The 17485-nt window shown below is 48.7% G+C and overlaps 1 protein-coding gene and 1 pseudogene across 3 annotated transcripts in view; one reads left to right on the plus strand and one right to left on the minus strand.

The window, feature by feature from the left end:
* ntrk1 (neurotrophic tyrosine kinase, receptor, type 1) overlaps nucleotides 1-17485 on the plus strand; it is a gene marked incomplete at both ends in the record, with an annotated part of 98785 nt that overhangs the window by 76386 nt on the left and 4914 nt on the right. For both annotated transcript variants that reach the window (XM_083649020.1, XM_083649021.1), the window contains one exon: nucleotides 238-396. In XM_083649020.1, the coding sequence (XP_083505146.1) occupies nucleotides 238-396 (159 nt within the window). The remainder of the gene's footprint in view (nucleotides 1-237; nucleotides 397-17485) is intronic.
* On the minus strand, nucleotides 2304-4013 carry LOC310788740 (serine/threonine-protein phosphatase 6 catalytic subunit-like; annotated as a pseudogene). The gene is made up of 2 exons: nucleotides 3569-4013; nucleotides 2304-2789 (listed from the first exon to the last, which is right to left on the minus strand). The product of its transcript is annotated as a serine/threonine-protein phosphatase 6 catalytic subunit-like (transcript).

The following is a 17485-nucleotide window of genomic DNA, read 5'->3' on the forward strand; positions in this document are numbered from 1 at the left end:
GCAGCACATACAAGCAGTATTGCTTCTCTGGATTCTGCATTTGGAAAAACATTTAGACATTATTAAAGGGTGACAATACAATATAAATCACAATTTAAACAGCATTATTATGCAGAAGGATTTTTACTACAGGGAAGACATTTAATCCTTCACCTTGAGACATCTTTATGTTCCATAATGATAGAATCCAATGCATTCCCTTGCACACATTAAGATGCCCCGCCTCCTGGTCCTCAGGTGGGCGGGCGCACCATGCTGCCGATCCGCTGGATGCCACCGGAGAGCATCATGTACAGGAAGTTCACCACGGAGAGCGACATCTGGAGCTTCGGCGTGGTCCTCTGGGAGATCTTCACCTACGGCAAGCAGCCCTGGTACCAGCTGTCCAACAGTGAGGTGGGTTGGCAACGTGAAAAGGGCATTTATGAAGGTAGTGGCACATAAGACAACATTATTGGCAACTCTGATGGGCAACCCTTGTTACAAAAATTGTGTTGTGTTTCACCACCCAAAGGAAACGCGCCCACACAAACATGTTTTTGAAGCCATAATCGACCATTTTAAAGCTGTGCTAGGTAATTTTGCACCCTTGCAGAAGTTGCAGCCCCAAATGACAGTAGGAGTAAATGAACACATTCACTGCCACCAGTTTTTTTTTTACTGTAGGTAGCTTCTGTCAATTTTTTTTTTTGAGGATTCTGGCTCATCTTTCAAGAGCCGAGGATTATTTTCTGCTAGTATTTTGTGAACACAAAATATCTCAAAAGAACTAATAGAATGTGTGCTTTCTCTGTCTAAAAGAGTTAGTTTGTAGAGTTAGTAGTTATGTAGGAATTAGCAGTTGAATACAGCATGGTTTCAGGGTCTGAAAATTTAAGCTGAGATAAATGGCTTTTTGTGAAATTCGATAGAACAGTCACTTTAACCATTTATTTTTGGCATCAGTAAGACGTCAGACATCTAAACAATAGTTTTGAACAGTAATTTCCTCCATAACAGCAGGAAACCCCCCTCTCCTTCAAACTCCTCCCTCCGTGTGTGTTCTCCTCCCTCCGTGGCTGCAGCGGGTGTGTGACAAGCGAGTTGTCTGCTGTCTGTGCTGCCTGGCTGCCCCTCGTCGGGCGAGTCTGGATGGGCTGGCTCGTTTCTTGGGGTTTCGGTTGAGAGCTTTGATGAAGCTTTTGCGATTCTGGTCTTATTTATGCTGCGTGTTTCAAAGTGTGTTGCACCCATAATCTATTATGCAAATTTGCAATCCCCCACCGCCAGCTCCCTGTGCGAAAGCGAAAGCGTTTTCGCCAATCCATTTTCATGAGAATGGCTTCCTCATGCGCTGTTTTTTCTTGGCTTTCTCTCGTCTGGAGAGCACTGTCGCCACTTAGTGGGTCGGTAAAATAGATTATACACATCCAATACCTCCCATATTTTAATAGGAGATGTAAAAGGGGTTGATCGACGCCCCACCGTCAAAAAAAAAAAAAAAAAAATTTGGACGAGATATCTCGTCATTGGCAGTCAACCGTTGGTTTCTGCTTGACGAGATATCTCGTCCACGGCAGTGAACGTGTTAATGCATTTCCTCTTCTTCTTGGTGGGGGTGGAGCCATACAGTCCAGCTTTCTCTGGATGGAGCACTCGCTCTCAAAGTTTGTTTATTTATAAGATCACATTACAACACTAAAGAGTACACTTACCTAGGGGGCATGGTGGTGCAGTGGTAAGCGCTGTCGCCTCACAGCTAGAAGGTCCTCGGTTCGATTCCCACCTGTGAGCGCTGAAGGAGTGCGTGCCCGTTCGCATGTCCTCGAGTGCCCGCCGCCCGGGTGGGGTCATCAAAAGGGCCTTTCTGTGTAGAGTTTGCATGTTCTCCCCATGCCCCCTGGGGGTTTCCTTCATATAGGAACCCCTTCACCAAAACATGCAATATCCTGGTCGCTGATGTGGTGCCTCCTCTGGTCGTTAGGGGCGCCTGTTCGGAGGGAGGGGAACTCGTTGGAATAGCGTGATCCTCCCACGTGCTATGTCCTACCGGTGAAGCTTCCCCTGTCAGGTGAAAAGAAGCGGCTGGCTACTGCCCATGTCTCGGAGGAAGCATGGAGCCAGTTTTCGGCTCTCCCCAGATCGGCAGAGGGTGGAGCAGCAACCAGGATAAATAAATTTAAATTAGCACTAACGGGGGATAAAAATGGGATAAAAAAAGAAAAATCTGGGAAAAAAATATTAGAAAAAAAAGAGTACGCTTACCTTAATAAAAGCAATTTTACTTTTGTAAAATACACAGAGTGGGGAGAATTGCGGACGGCTTAAAGGAAGTATGGCTTAGTGGTTCGAGGCGGGATGACCCTCTCCGAGTCCGGCACCGCTCTATAGAGCTTGGGCTCTCGCGTGTTTTGGCGTCTTTGAAGACCATGATGGAGGCGATGTTGCAGCAATAGCAGTAGTTGGGGGCCGAGCACACCATCACCAGCTTCTCGTCGAACATGAACTTGTAGCCTTCGTGGACGAGCTGGTGCACTCGGCATAGCAGCTTCAGGTTGGTGATGTGGACAAACTCATTTCGTCATTTGTGACCTTTGTGCCAAAAAGCCACCCAGGTCCTCGGGGGCTGATGGCCTAGGTGTCCACGTCTTCGAGATCCGACCACACCAGGTCGCAGAATGCTCCTTTGTGGGGGATTTCCTGGTTCCTCTTGATGGTTCGGATTTGATCCAGGGTTTTGATATCGGGAGAGAGGCCTCCATGAACGCACAGGATCTGCTCGTCCATCAGTGCTGCAACTGTTTTTATGCCTCCGCCGGCGATAGCCAAGCCGGAGGCATTATGGTTTCGGGTTGTATGTCCATACGTACGTCCGTCCGTACGTCTGTACATCCGTACGTCCGTCCGATGTTCGTTAACATGATTATCTCAGGAACGCCTTGATGGAATTTTGTCACATTTGGCTCAAACGTCCACTTGGACTCAAAGATAAACTGATTAGATTTTTGTGGTCAAGGTCACTGTGACCTCACAAATGCTATTTTCAAGCTCGTTAATATTTCAGTAATGCCTTGACGGAATTTCTTCACATTTGGCTCAAACGTCAAAGTCTGGACAGACACAGATGTCGACTGCTCACTTGTTGGCGGAGGCATATATATCCACGATCCGGTCGTTCTATTTTTTATTTATTTTTTATGATTTCCCCCCACATTTTCTCCCCAATTGTACTTGGCCAATCCCCCCTGCTGCCGCGGTCACTGCCACCCCCTCTGCCGATCTGGGGAGAGCCGTAGACACACACATGCCTCCTCCGATACATGTGCAGTTGCCAGCCGCTTCTTTTCACCCAACAACAGAAAGCTTCAGGAGGATCAGGCTATTCCCACCAGTTCCCTTCCGCCACGACCGAACAGAGGAGGCACTAGTGCAGCGACCACGACACATATAGTACCCTCATTCCAGCTTCGCACCCGCAGACACAGCCAATTGTGCCTGTATAGACGCCCGACCAAGCTGTGACACTCGTGTTGGTAGGCAGGGAATCTCCCGCTACACTACCTGGACGCCCAGTGCTGCAACGGTTAACATATCACTTTGGTACAATATCGCCCAAGCATTTGCGTTCCCATACTGTACTTGGTTTGGCATTCGTCATAAAAGCCATACACTTGGGTAATCTGTCTGCTCTCATGGTTTCCACGAAGGAGCGTGATGCGGTCGGACAATTTAACCTTCAGCACGAGCAGGTAGGTGAACGTCTCCAAGCTGCAATATCCTCGGTTCACTAAGTCGCCCATGAATATGTCATTTGTATCTGGAACCTGCCCGGCAGTTCTGAAGAGTTTGCAAAGATCGTAAAAGTGTCCACGTATGTCCCCACATACTGTTACAGTAGTAGAAACTGGCTGGATGTTTGATTCCTCTAGCAGAGGGTCACACACATAGTCGCATAGCCTCTTGAGGTCGTTTTCTGGGAGGTATTTACACTGCTTTGCAATCACCACATATTTATCCAGATCTAGAGGTGCCATTGTTGTACCAGCTAGTGGCTAACTCCACTCGCTGCTGCTCTTTTGAAAGACAGATTTGCATTTCACTCTTAGGGCTCTATCGTCGTATGGCGATATCGTTTGCGCTGCGTTTGCGCGCCTCTTATTGCTATCTTCCCAGGGTCTTAAGCTATCGTCTGCCTCCACCGTCCAGTTTTGCGCTGGGATGACACAGGTGTAGGCATGGCCCAGGCGTGTCGACTGCGGTCACGCCATCCGCGCTGTGGAGAAGCTGGTCTTACATGCGTGCAATTGCAGGGAAAGAGGTTACTGTACTGGCCGGACACAGGTGTTGTGCGAAAAAATGATGCGTTTTGAATTGGATTAGGGGAACGAGGGCCTAGCGGGGCGGGAGTCTGTGTGCGCCGGGTGCTGGAGGGGGGTCTCCCCCGAGAAGGTGGGAGCTGGACGGGTATGCAGGCTTGGTGGTGGGGTGGGTGTGGGTCGATGTCCTGGGTGTTTTGGGCCGGCCAGGGTGGGGAGAGACAGCTTGGCACAACACCGTCATAACTTTCTCAAAAGCAATTTATTGTTACCTCACACCACAAACCTGTATGGTCGGGAATTATGTAGCCTAATAAAACCATGACAAACGAAATCTCATTTTTAAATCAAGGTGTGTTTTTTCTGCAATGTAGGCTATAGTTGAAAATCAACGTGGCATTCCGAGGAGAGAAGAGTGTGTGCAGGCGCGAGTGGAGAGTGACATCCATGCCGTGCGTAAATGGATCCAAGCAAGGATTTCCTGCACTGCACGGAGATGTGGAGACTGTCTGCGCTCAGGCGTACGTCTGCGTTTGCGCTAAAACCAGCTATTTCCTGGCGTTAAAATTGAGAGCACCCAAGGCGATTTTTTCTAACACATTGCGCTGGAACGCCTATTTTGGCACGGGCAACGCCCAGACCTCTCTTTGCGCTCGGAACATACCGATGGTATCTTGCCAGAGCGCTAAATGACACTTGCGCGAGACAGGTGATAGGCTAGAGGCCCACGGACACGCCTGGGCCACGCCTACACCTGTGTCATCCCAGTGGACGGTGGAGGCAGACGATAGCTTAAGACGCTGGGAAGATAGCAATAAGAGGCGCGCAAACGATAGCGGCGTACGACGATAGGGCCCTTAGTAAAAGTTAAAATGAACATATGATTTTGAAGGCGGATGTGTAAATATTTGGGTATTTTGTTTGATCTGTCACAGAATGTACTGTAGGTACTGTAGCTATAAGAACAGACATTTGATCTATCACAGAATGTATTGTAGGTACTGTAGCTATAAGAACAGACATTTTCTTCTACTTCTCGTATACTTGAATCCATATATGACAGGAGTTTTTCAGCTCTATACTCTAATTAGTTTAGAGTCTAAACTAATCAATAAGTTCATAGTAATTAAGGGCAGTCCAGTCCAGCACTTTCAGCTCGTGCACCAAGAAGTGGGACTCCCTCTCAACCACAACTTGCTATTACTGTGCAAAACCCTCTCTCCTTTCAAGAGGAGGGTAGATCACTTTTCCCATCCACTCAATTCTAATCTCATTGGCTTTCATCTTTGCCCAGGGCCAATGAGCTCTAACCTTGTTAGTCTGATACATCTCGGCCAATAAAGGACATGCGTAATTATCATGTTGCCTAAATAAGCATTGGCAGGCATAAATCACCCCAAAACTCTGGCTGGCTCGGCATGCTGCGGCAGCGGCGGCCATTTTGGGAGGTGGACTTATGTGCCTTTGTTCAGCTATGAGATTGACTGAAAGGCCATTTTGGGCCTGAAGTGGCTCAGTGCTGACAGGTCTCTTCTGTTCATTGGATCAGAGGGTTAACAATGGTCACTAAGTCACTAAGTCTTCATCTCTCCTCTGTCACATGCTTGACAGTGATTTATTCACTGAGCGGCATGGGCATGTGAACTCAGTCACTCCAACCAATAGTGTCTTCTAGTACAGTACTGCATGCCTTTGACTGTTCTTTTTTGTGTGTGAAAATAGCATTACAAAGTGTGACATACAAAGACAATAACATAAAGCCATTACAATGATGTGCAGATATGATGAGAGTTCAGGGGCAGAGATGGTTGGTATGTGAAACATGTGAGGAGGGACATGTGGCGGAGGGAGAGAAAAGGACATTGTGCTAATTAGGCCTGCACGATATGAGGAAAATCTGCGATGTGCGATAACATTGTTCAATATAGCGATGACGATACGACTTGCGATAAATAAACAGATATTAAAGCATGCATATTAGCTATACAGTTCCTATGTCTTTCTGGTTTAATAATGCTAATATAGACCCAAAAACATAGCCTATGCCCACTGAATAAAGAAATTAAATACACACTGACTCTAGCTGAAACTACACACAGCGTGTTTGGGCTTTGGCAGAGGGGAGGAGCGCACTGTTGCAAGGGAAAGGTGTACGCTGGATTCAATAGACAAAATGATCCGATGCTGAGTGGGAATGCATGACGCGTGTAAATAAAACCACTTTTGTTATTCATTGCGTTTCAGGCAGTCTTTGCGATGTGTTTATTGCGCATGTTCATATTGCGATGACGATGTAAATACAATTAATTGTGCAGCCATAGTGCTAATATTATAGTGAGCGACTCCAAACAGACAGTTGATGAAACAGCAACATAGTACTGGTAAAATAATATGACAATAATCTTAATACTGTAACGACCTCTGCTATCGTCAAGGAACAGGAGACTTACGGTTGGTACAGGCTTTTATTCACAGCTTCTCACACAACTCTTGGCGGTTGCTACGCTCCTAGCTTCACACCCAGCTTCCCAGCTCCCTCGCTTATTCTCCACTGGCATCACACAGGAAGTCCCACTAACACCCCGTTCCCCAGGAACAACCCCCCACATCAGTTCCTAGCGAAAACCCAGGATCACCACATTACCCCCTCCTTTCAAAGCCAGCGCCCACGCTGGCACCCCCAAAACACACATACACATGTACCAAAACAATAACACCCCATACATCCCAATTCAATTCACACCCGTCACATTTACATTATTTCTTTTCTTTTTACACACATTTCAATTCAACAACAACCCTGTCAAAGCTTCCGTCCCACCCGATGCACACTAGTCCCTCTCACCCCCCAGTGGGGTCAGTCCTCCGCAGGGTGACTCTCTTCAGCCCCCCCCCCCCCCCCCCCCCCCCTGTGCTCCACAGTCATCACACGCACTGCAGTAGCTCCGCACATCCTCCTTGTGTTTGCCCCAGTAGAAAAGGTCACGAACACGGCGGAGTGTCTCTTCAGGCCCGCGATGCCCCTGACTGCTGTGGCCCCTGTGCGCCCACCGTAACACCAATCCCCGCAGGTAGCTGGGTACAACCGTCTGGAACCCCCTTTTCCCGTGCCCCCCCCCCTTTCTCTCCAAAAGCCCATCTTCAGCCAGACGCAGGTCCGTAAACATGTTCCACAGTCCCTTCGTGGCACCGGAACACATGTGAATCTCCTCCACAGGGGGCCGGCGTCCGGCCGCCACCCACGCGAACACCGGACCGATGTCCGCGTCCTCCGCCTGCCAGCGTTTCCACTCACCCACGTCGACATCCATGATGGTCATGTCGTCGTCCTCCAGGTCCACATCTGAACAGTACTCCTCTTCCTCCGCCTCTTGCACTCGCTCGTCCTCCCGTCCCCATCCCCCAGGGGGCGGCGTGTTCAGGTCATTGGGGACAACACAACCAGTAGCGATCTCCACCTCGGCTTCCTGCACAGCAACCGTGGGGGGTGTAGAGCAGCTAGGCTGGGCCGGCTCCCCCGGCAGCAACTCCCCCCGCTCACCTGAAAACACGAGCACCGCTCTCCCGACTGTAATAACGTTCTCTTCCCTCTGGCTGCTCACATTCTCCCCAGCCCGTCTCCCTCCTCCGTCTTCCAAAGTCTCAGTGCAGTTTCTGGCCAAATGTCCAGGCCTCCCACACGACCAGCAGAGTCTCACCTGCCAGCCGCCTGCACGTCTCTCCTCTCGCGCTGTCCTCTGGTCCTCGACAGCCTCCCGACACTCCCTGGCCAGATGCCCGAACGCCCCACACGACCAGCAGACACCCGGGCGCCCCCAGAACCGTTGCTCCGCGTCCCTGGTCTGCTCCCCCGGAATGCTGTGGCACCACCTCGCCAGGTGACCATGTCCTCCACAAGTCCAACACTTTCTTTGCGGCTCCTCCGTCCGCCGTTCTCCACGCTGCGTGACCTCCCGCAGCAACCGCATCAGCTCCTCTGCCCAGGTAGGCGTCACCTCCAACACCCGTCTGATCTCCTACTTCAGGCGGGCCTCCACGCCGGCAAGTACCGAGCTGAACTCCTGCTTCAGGCGGGCCTCCATGCCAGCAAGTACCGAGCTGAACTCCGGAGTCAGCTCCTCTTCCCCTCCGTTCACCGACGGGCGTCCCCTGTCGCGCACCATCCCACGTGGTGTTCGTAGCAGCTAGCACACAGACAGCTAACCGCTACCGCCAGGTCGAGCTCGAGCCTCCAAGCCGTCAATTCCAACCTCTCCTCCGTTCCTTCTTGCTCTTTCCCCTCTTGGCCGACACGGAGGCGATACTTCAAGCTTTACTTCTGACACCAATGTAACGACCTCCGATATCGTCAAGGAATAGGAGACTTACGGTTGGTACAGGCTTTTATTCACAGCTTCTCACACAACTCTTGGCGGTTGCTACGCTCCTAGCTTCACACCCAGCTTCCCAGCTCCCTCGCTTATTCTCCACTGGCATCACACTCAGACAGGAAGTCCCACTAAGTCAAGTCAAGTCAAGTCAAGTTTATTTATATAGCCCTAATTCACAAGCATGTCTCAGAGGGCTTCACAGAAAGTATGTCTAGCTGATTCTAGCTAACACACAGTAACAAGAATATACAGAATAAAGATAACATTTGAACATTTGAAGAAAGCAGGAGAGTGGAGGAGGGAGAGAGAGGGAGGAGGGAGGAAAGGGGGGAGGTGGGGAGAAAATAGGAAATGTGGAGAGGTGGGAGGGCGCAGGGGAAGGAGAGCAGTGGGAATGTGAGAGAGGGGAGAGGACAGAGAGGAGGAGAGAACAGAGAAGGAGAGGTGGAAGGGTACAGGGGAGGTAGAGTAGAGGTAGGGTCTAGGGTGGAGGGAGGGAGGGAGGAGAGGGGGGAGGTGGGGAGAAAATAGGAAATGTGGAGGAGGAGAGAACAGGGGAGGAGAGATGAGGGTGCAGGGGAGGGAGAGCCAGGGTAGGGGTAGGGTCTAGGGTTGGGGGAGGGGAGGGAGTAGGATACGGGCCCGGATTAGGGCGAGGGTGGGGAGAAATGGGAAATGTGGAGGAGGAGAGAACAGAGAAGGAGAGGGTGCAGGGGAGGGAGAGCAGGGGGAATGTGAGAGGGAGGAGAGGGCAGAGAGGAGGAGAGAACAGAGAAGGAGAGGTGGGAGGGCGCAGGGGAAGGAGAGCAGTGGGAATGTGAGAGAGGGGAGAGGACAGAGAGGAGGAGAGAACAGAGAAGGAGAGGTGGAAGGGTACAGGGGAGGTAGAGTAGAGGTAGGGTCTAGGGTGGAGGGAGGGAGTAGGATACGGGCCCGGATTAGGGCGAGGGTGGGGAGAAAATGGGAAATGTGGAGGAGGAGAGAACAGAGAAGGAGAGGTGGGAGGGTGCAGGGGAAGGAGAGCAGGGGGAATGTGAGAGAGGGGGGAGGACAGAGAGTAGAGGTGCAGGGGAAGGAGAGCAGGGGAAGAAGAGCAGGGGGAATGTGAGAGAGGGGGGAGGACAGAGAGTAGAGGTAGGGTCTAGGGTGGAGGGAGGGAGTAGGATACGGGCCCGGATTAGGGCGAGGGTGGGGGGAAAATGGGAAATGTGGAGGAGGAGAGGACAGAGAAGGAGAGGTGGGAGGGTGCAGGGGAAGGAGAGCAGGGGGAATGTGAGAGAGGGGGGAGGACAGAGAGGCAGAGAAGGAGAGGTGGGAGGGTGCAGGGGAAGGAGAGCAGGGGGAATGTGAGAGAAGGGAGAGCAGGAAGTGGCAGGGATTCAGGAAAATAGGGGAGAAGAGGAGAAGGAGCAGAGGGGGGGAGAATGAGGAGAGAGCAGGAGAAGGGAGGGGGGGGCGGTGGGATGTGGGGGAGGAAAGAGCATGGAAAGAGAGGAGAACAAGAAGGGGGAAGAAGGGAAGAAGCGGGGAAAGGGGGAAAGAGAGGGGGGGGGGGAGAAGATCAGACAACTGACTACTCTAAGCATTAACCAGAGCTAACTGGGACATAGTATCTAGCTAATCTACAGCCTAATCTGGCCTATCCTACCCTGCTCTAGTCTGATTTTAGCCTGAACACTAACAGGTCAGCCTTAGGCTGTAGCTAATCTATCGCCTACCTAAGCTGTTCTAAACCAACCGGCAGCCCTCGACCAGTGATGAAGAGCACCGATGCCCCCCGACCCGGCCCCCGCCCACATATGGCGTGGGAGGGAAGGCCAGGCCGGGACACAGCGGCACCCCCTCACCCCCAGTGAACGCAAGAAAACCTTTCCACCATATGGATCGCCGCATGGATTGCCCCAGTGACTTGGCTGAGGAGGAACCTTGTGAGGTCGTTGTGCTAGGGGCCAATTGCTGCGGCCCAGGCGGACCCAGCCCCCACGCGACCCGCCCCCCCAGCCCCCAGCCACCAGCATAGTGACTGAGAGCGTGAGAGCAGGCCACGCGGGGGACGGGCCCACCCACCAGGCCACAGCAGCGGACCCCCATCTGGGGACTCCCCTCCGAGACAGGCCGAGAGATGCCGGGCTAAACCATGCACAGAGTTTCCGATAATGAAACTCTGTGAATGGTTTATTATGGAAATAAAATGTACAAGAGAACAGAAAATTGAAAATGTAAAAAAGAGTCCAACAGAAGGGATATAAAAATGTAATTTTTAAATTATCCTAAGATCAGGGAAGGGAGTTGAAAATCTAAAAAGTAGAGTCCAAAAAGAAATAGAAAATGCAGTCTTTAAGTGTTCGTAGGTTTAGAGAATACTAGTTAATTAGCTAGGTGACAAAAAGGGTAACAAGATTGGGAGTTCCATGAGGATGATCTGAGGAATCCATGAGTCCGCGTTGGTGACATGGATTAAGAGGAGGGGAGGGGAGGATAGGAGTCGGAGGTGATGATTAAGAGGAGGGGAGGATAGGAGTTGGAGGTGATGATGAGGCGGCGGGGGGGGGGGGGGCTGGGGGGGCGCCCCCCCCTTCCCTTAGGCAAGCAGGTGACCAGGATGATGAGGATAGGGGTCGGTGATGGTGATGAGCCCGGGGTGTCAGACAGTAGAAGGAGTAGTGGGTAGATGGCCTAGAGTGACGACAGGTGGCTAGGACGATGACGGCCGGACCTAGGGCTGCAGCGGTGGGGTGTACGTCAGGCCAATGAAGGACACCTGAGGGGGAGAGAGAGAAGAGAGCGGGGGAATCTGCGCAGAGGTGGAACTAACTCTATAGACAGCAATAAAAATTAGGTCAAATCAAAATTTATTAGGATTATTTAGGATGACTAATATTATACTGCTAATTCAGGTCTAGGTAGTCTAGGTCTAAGTTTATACTGATACTGCTGGCTTGAGATAGCCCGCTCAGCAGTTCAGGACTAAGTTTATTCACCAGCTATTTGATTTTATATCTGAGCTACTGGGTCGGCTGATGCCATATTATTAAATTAGGTCAAGTCTAAGTTTATACTGATACTGCTGGCTTGAGATAGCCCGCTCAGCAGTTCAGGACTAAGTTTATTCATCAGCTATTTGATATTATATCCGAGCTACTGGATCGGCTGATGCCATATTATTAAATTAGGTCAAGTCTAAGTTTATATTGATACTGCTGGCTTGTGATAGCCCGCTCAGCAGTTCAGGACTAAGTTTATTCACCAGCTATTTGAATTTATATCTGAGCTATTGGATCGGCTGATGCCATATTATTAAATTAAATTAGGTCAAGTCTAAGTTTATACTGATACTGCTGGCTTGAGATAGCCCGCTCAGCAGTTCAGGACTAAGTTTATTCACCAGCTATTTGATTTTATATCTGAGCTACTGGATCGGCTGATGCCATATTATTAAATTAGGTCCAGTCTAAATTTATACTGATACTGCTGGCTTGAGATAGCCCGCTCAGCAGTTCAGGACTAAGTTTATTCACCAACTATTTGATTTTCTATCTAGGCTACTGGGTCGACTGATGCCATATTATTTAAATTAGGTCAAGTCTAAGTTTATACTGATATTGCTGGCTTGAGACAGCCCGCTCAGCAATTCAGGATTGTATGTACTCAAGAGCTAATAAATATTTCTAGAGAATGACATCATCAAACATAACCATCAAGCACAACCAAATGATTGGGAGAATAAATGGGTTTTGAGTCTAGTTTTGAAGATTTCAATGGAGCCAGCTTCCCTAACTGACAGAGGAAGCTGGTTCCAGAGGTGTGGAGCACGGTAAGAAAATGCTCTGCTACCTCCTGATTTTTTCTTAATTTTAGGGACGGTAAGATAATTACCGTCCTGTGAGCGGAGAGTACGCGTGGGAACATAAGGAATGATTAGCTCAGATAAGTACGGAGGTGCGAGCCCGTGCAAAGATTTATAGGTTAACAGAAGCACCTTAAAGTCTGATCTGGCCTGAATTGGGAGCCAGTGGAGGGAGATTAAGACCGGAGTTATATGATCAAACTTCTTAGTTCTAGTTAGAATTCTAGCAGCGGCGTTTTGCACGAGTTGTAATTTATTTGTGCTACAAAGTGGAAGGCCAGAGAATAGGACATTACAGTAATCGAGTCTAGATGAAACAAAGGCGTGTATTAAGGTTTCGGCATCCGTTGCATTTAGCAAGGGACGGATCTTTGAGATATTGCGAAGATGAAAGAAAGCTATTTTAGTGATGTCCTTAATGTGAGCATCGAATGACAGAGTAGGATCAAAGGTAACACCTAGGTTTTTCACCTTTGAGTTTGGAGTAATTACGCAGTTCTCAATGTTCAGACTAAGATCAGTGAGAAATGGAAGTTGGGTTTTTGGGCCAACAACTAGTAGTTCAGTTTTGTTGGCGTTTAGTCGTAAGAAATTATTTGACATCCAATCTGTAACAGCGATTAAGCAGGATTCAAGATTAGCGAGTTTAGAGCGATCGTCTGGTCTAATTGGTATATAAATTTGGGTATCGTCGGCATAACAGTGGAAGTTAATGCCATATCTACGGAAAATTTCGCCAAGAGGCAGTAAGTAAACTCCAAAGAGTAAGGGACCCAGGACTGATCCCTGCGGTACACCAAACTTCACTGAGGAGAATGTGGACATAATATTTTTATATGAGACACAGTGTGTCCTATCAGACAAATATGACTTTAGCCAGGATAGGGCAGTGCCCCGGATACCTACGTAGTTAGATAAGCGGTCTAGGAGGATCTTATGATCGATTGTATCGAAGGCTGCGCTTAAGTCTAATAAAATGAGAAGAGAGGAGAAATTAGAGTCGGACGCGAGGAGAAGGTCATTGGTTACTTTTGTAAGAGCAGTTTCAGTACTATGGAGTGATCTAAAACCAGATTGAAAGGGATCGAGAAGTTTATTATGCGAGAGGTAGTCAGTTAATTGTGTTGAGACTACTTTTTCAAGAACTTTAGAGAGGAAGGGGAGATTTGAGATTGGCCTGAAGTTGTTAAGAACCTCAGAATCAAGGTTTGGCTTTTTAAGTAGAGGTTTGATTACAGCAGATTTGAAGGAGGCAGGGACAATGCCAGAGGAGAGGGAGCTATTGATAATGTTAAGTAAGGGGGGGCCTAGTATTGGAAGGAGTTCCTTAATCAACTTTGCAGGGAGAGGGTCGAATAAACAGGTTGTGGATTTAGATGAAAGTACAATTTTTGAAAGTGCATTTAGGGAGATAGTCTCAAAATTCGAGAGTATAGTACTCTCGTCTAAGGTTCTAAGGACAGGGCTAGGAAAGGGGTTAGCACCCTTTGTGAGTAATAGAGAGTTGCTAATTTCATCTCTAATACAGATAATTTTACGGTTAAAGAAGTCAAGGAAATCATTAGCTGTAAATGGAGAGTTTGTATTGGGGGATGGTTTGCGAGTAAGATTTGCGACCGTGTCAAATAAAAATTTAGGATTATTTTTATTAGTGTTAATAAGATCTGATAGGTAGGAGGCTCTTGCAGCGGAGAGCATACATTTGTATTTTAATAGGCTATCACTCCAAGCTAGTCGATAGACTTCAAGCTTGGATGATCGCCATTTACGTTCTAGTTTTCTGCATATTAGTTTTTGTGCGCGTGTATCGTCAGTATACCAAGGCGAGGGTTTTTTAGGGCGACGGATTTTAGTACGTAGAGGTGCGATAGAATCAAGCGAGGCGAGTAGGATTGAATTAAATTGATTTGTGAATTCATTAATGGAGTCGATCCGCTCTGGGAGAGAGGAAAGCGGCCCCGATAACAAATCAGCGAGTTCAGTGGGAGTAGAACTATCGATACGCCGGGCGGTATAGGTATCAGCTAGGTTTGATTGCCGGAGGGGCAGGTCTATTTTAAATTGAATGAGATAATGATCTGACAGTGCTGGAGGGTAAATGATGACTGACAGATCTGAGACGTTAATCCCACGAGCAAGGACGAGATCAAGCGTGTTGCCGTTAGAATGCGTTTGTTCATGAACCAACTGAGCAAAGCCAAGGGTGTCGACTAAAGATAGAAAGGCTTTGCAGAGTGGGTCAGCTTTACGGTTAACATGAATATTGAAATCGCCAATGATAAGGATATTATCCGTGCGGGTTACGAGGTCAGAGAGAAAATTGGAAAATTCATCAAGAAAAGATGAATAGGGCCCAGGTGGGCGGTAGAGCATAACTAGGTAGAAGGCTCCGAGGCCAGCTATATTAGAGTGTCTCATAGTAAGTATCTCACAAGATAGGAGCTTATACTTTTGATCCTGTAGAAGACCTAGATTTGAGTTATAAATTAGGCCAACGCCCCCACCATTTCTTGACATTCTGGCAACATGCGAATTGTCAAAGTTAGGGGGGGAGGCTTCAATGAGTGGAAGAACAACGTCCGGTTTTAGCCAGGTTTCGCATAATCCCATAACGTCAATATTATGTTCAATGATTAAGTCATTGACGAGGAGGGCTTTATTGGTGATTGATCTGATATTAATGAATCCAAATCGAATAGATTTATCATCAATATTAGTTAATTTAGAGCATTCGATACCAAGAGTAGATTTAATCTCAATGAGGTTGGTGTTTGACGTTTTGAGGGGTGGACGAGAGCGGCGTGAGGGGACGGAGCGACGAAGAGAAACTGTGCTAATTTGAGAGATCGTGGTATAATACGGAGACGGAGCGGCGGTGGTAACAGTCGGATTAATAACAATAAGGTTTGGGTTAGGATATTGCAGAGCGTTTATGGGTCGGTTACTAGTAATAGTGCGGCGCGGACGGAGCACAGTCTGTATTGGATAGACTAAGTTAATTGAACTAGCAGACTCCATAACCGCACAAGTAGAACTAACAGGCTGTCTAGCAGCCTGTGGCCCTGCATGTTGTGGGTGAAACTGTCATTCAAGGATAGTAGTCTGGGTTTGCCGTAGGCAACTATCCAGGTTTTTTGATAAGGTGCTAGCACCCAATGGGGTAGGGTGGATGCCATCCATCTTAAGCATGCCAGTCATGCTTCTAAAAGAGGGCCAGTTATCTAAGAATAGGTAGCCCTTATCAGCACAGTGTTTGGCCAGCCAGTTGTTGAGCCAAAACAGCCTGCTAAAAATGTCAGAGTTAAGTGTGACAGGGAGGGGACCAGAGACAATTAATGGATGCCGACTCATCTTGCTAGCAAAAGCACAGGTCCTAGTTATGCTGTGCTTTGTGATCTCCGATTGTTTAAACCTGGCATTGTTGGTGCCAACGTGTAGTATGATGTTATCATGGGTAGCCTGGGTAATTGTTTGTTTATGGCTGTTTGTTAGCACCCTAAGAGTAGCTTCAATGTCGGGTACTCTGGCCCCCGGCAGACAAACTATCTCGGCTGGTGTGTTAAGCTTGATATTGCGGGTTATAGAGTCTCCAATCAATAGAATAGAGGGTTTAATATTGTCGGGCGGAGCGGACGACGCAGCATGCTGAACAGGAGAGTTAGCAAGCGGCGTGAATCTATTCCGGATCCCAACCGAAGTGGTTTGTTGGGAAACGGGCTGCACAGCGGCGGGCTGTGCACGTTTAACGCCACGGCAGCGTGAGACAACTGTAAACCCATCATCCACAGACTGTGGGGCCAACGAGACATTGGCCGGGTTGTTCTGCTCGTGCTGCGGAGTAGCATTAACGGGGGCACCAGCTGGACCGCAGCTAGCATCCTCGCTTAATTCACAATACACATCAGCTACTGAGGTACATTGTAAATGATCAGGGAAGCCAGTCTGGTTAAGTGTAACAAGACTATCATTAGGTGACTGGCGTTTATCGTTCTCTAGTTGGGAAACACGGTTTTCTAATAGATAAATCATATCTAAGAGAGAGTGGATAGTAAGAATTGGATCGATCTTACCCGATTCTAACACCCCGTTCCCCAGGAACAACCCCCCACATCAGTTCCTAGCGAAAACCCAGGATCACCACAATACTATAAGTGGAGAGCTGTCTGTCTGTTCGGAGTTGCAAGGCTCCGATCGTCTCCAAAATTTGCCAAAACACTTATCAGGGGTATGGAATGAAGCTGGTGCAAAAAAAGAAAAAATCACACCCAGGTGAGAAGTGGTGCAGGTTTTGCAGGTCGGGCCCGTGCACGCAAGCGTGTGTGCACGCGTGCGTGCGTGCGCGTCTTTCACCCGCTTGGAGCTGCTGCACCTTCTGTCTCCACTCTCACTTCCTTGTGGGAGGGCCTAGGCTAAATCTCCTGCTCAATCCCTGTGTTCAAATCAGTGGCCAACACAATGGGGGAATTTATGAGGCCAGTCCTGGAATTCCATTCACTGGAAAGGCCTCTGGGGGGCGCACGTCCGGTCCGGAAGTGACACATTGGCCTCAATGGAAAAATGAGCCGACTTCTCTCTCGGTCTGTGTCTTAAAGTCCCTGGAAACCAAAATCCACAAAAACGTTCTAACTATGTTATTTAGGGTCTTATGTTAGTAATTTTGTGCCTCCGAAATTATTATACATTACTTTCAACCCAAAGCCTTAAAATCGACACTTTTCTACAAGATTCTACAAAGTACTTCCTCATTGAAGACAGCAGTGCGCGAGGTGCTAAAACGCAGGAGCTTATGACGTCATAAGCTCTATATAACCTTTGTACACGCGCGCAATCCGCACCCACCCTCCTTTTGTCCGTTCTTTGCCCCCAGTGACAGCGCTCCCTCGCTGTCCGTCTCCCTCCCACTCTGTGTGCCGTCGTGCCAAGCGCTATGCTTCTCTCTCTCTCTCTCTCTCTCTCTCTCTCTCTCTCTCTCT

The sequence above is a fragment of the Poromitra crassiceps genome, assembly GCF_964638095.1.
Source record: "Poromitra crassiceps genome assembly, chromosome: 1".
Taxonomy (NCBI): Eukaryota; Metazoa; Chordata; class Actinopteri; order Beryciformes; family Melamphaidae; genus Poromitra; species Poromitra crassiceps.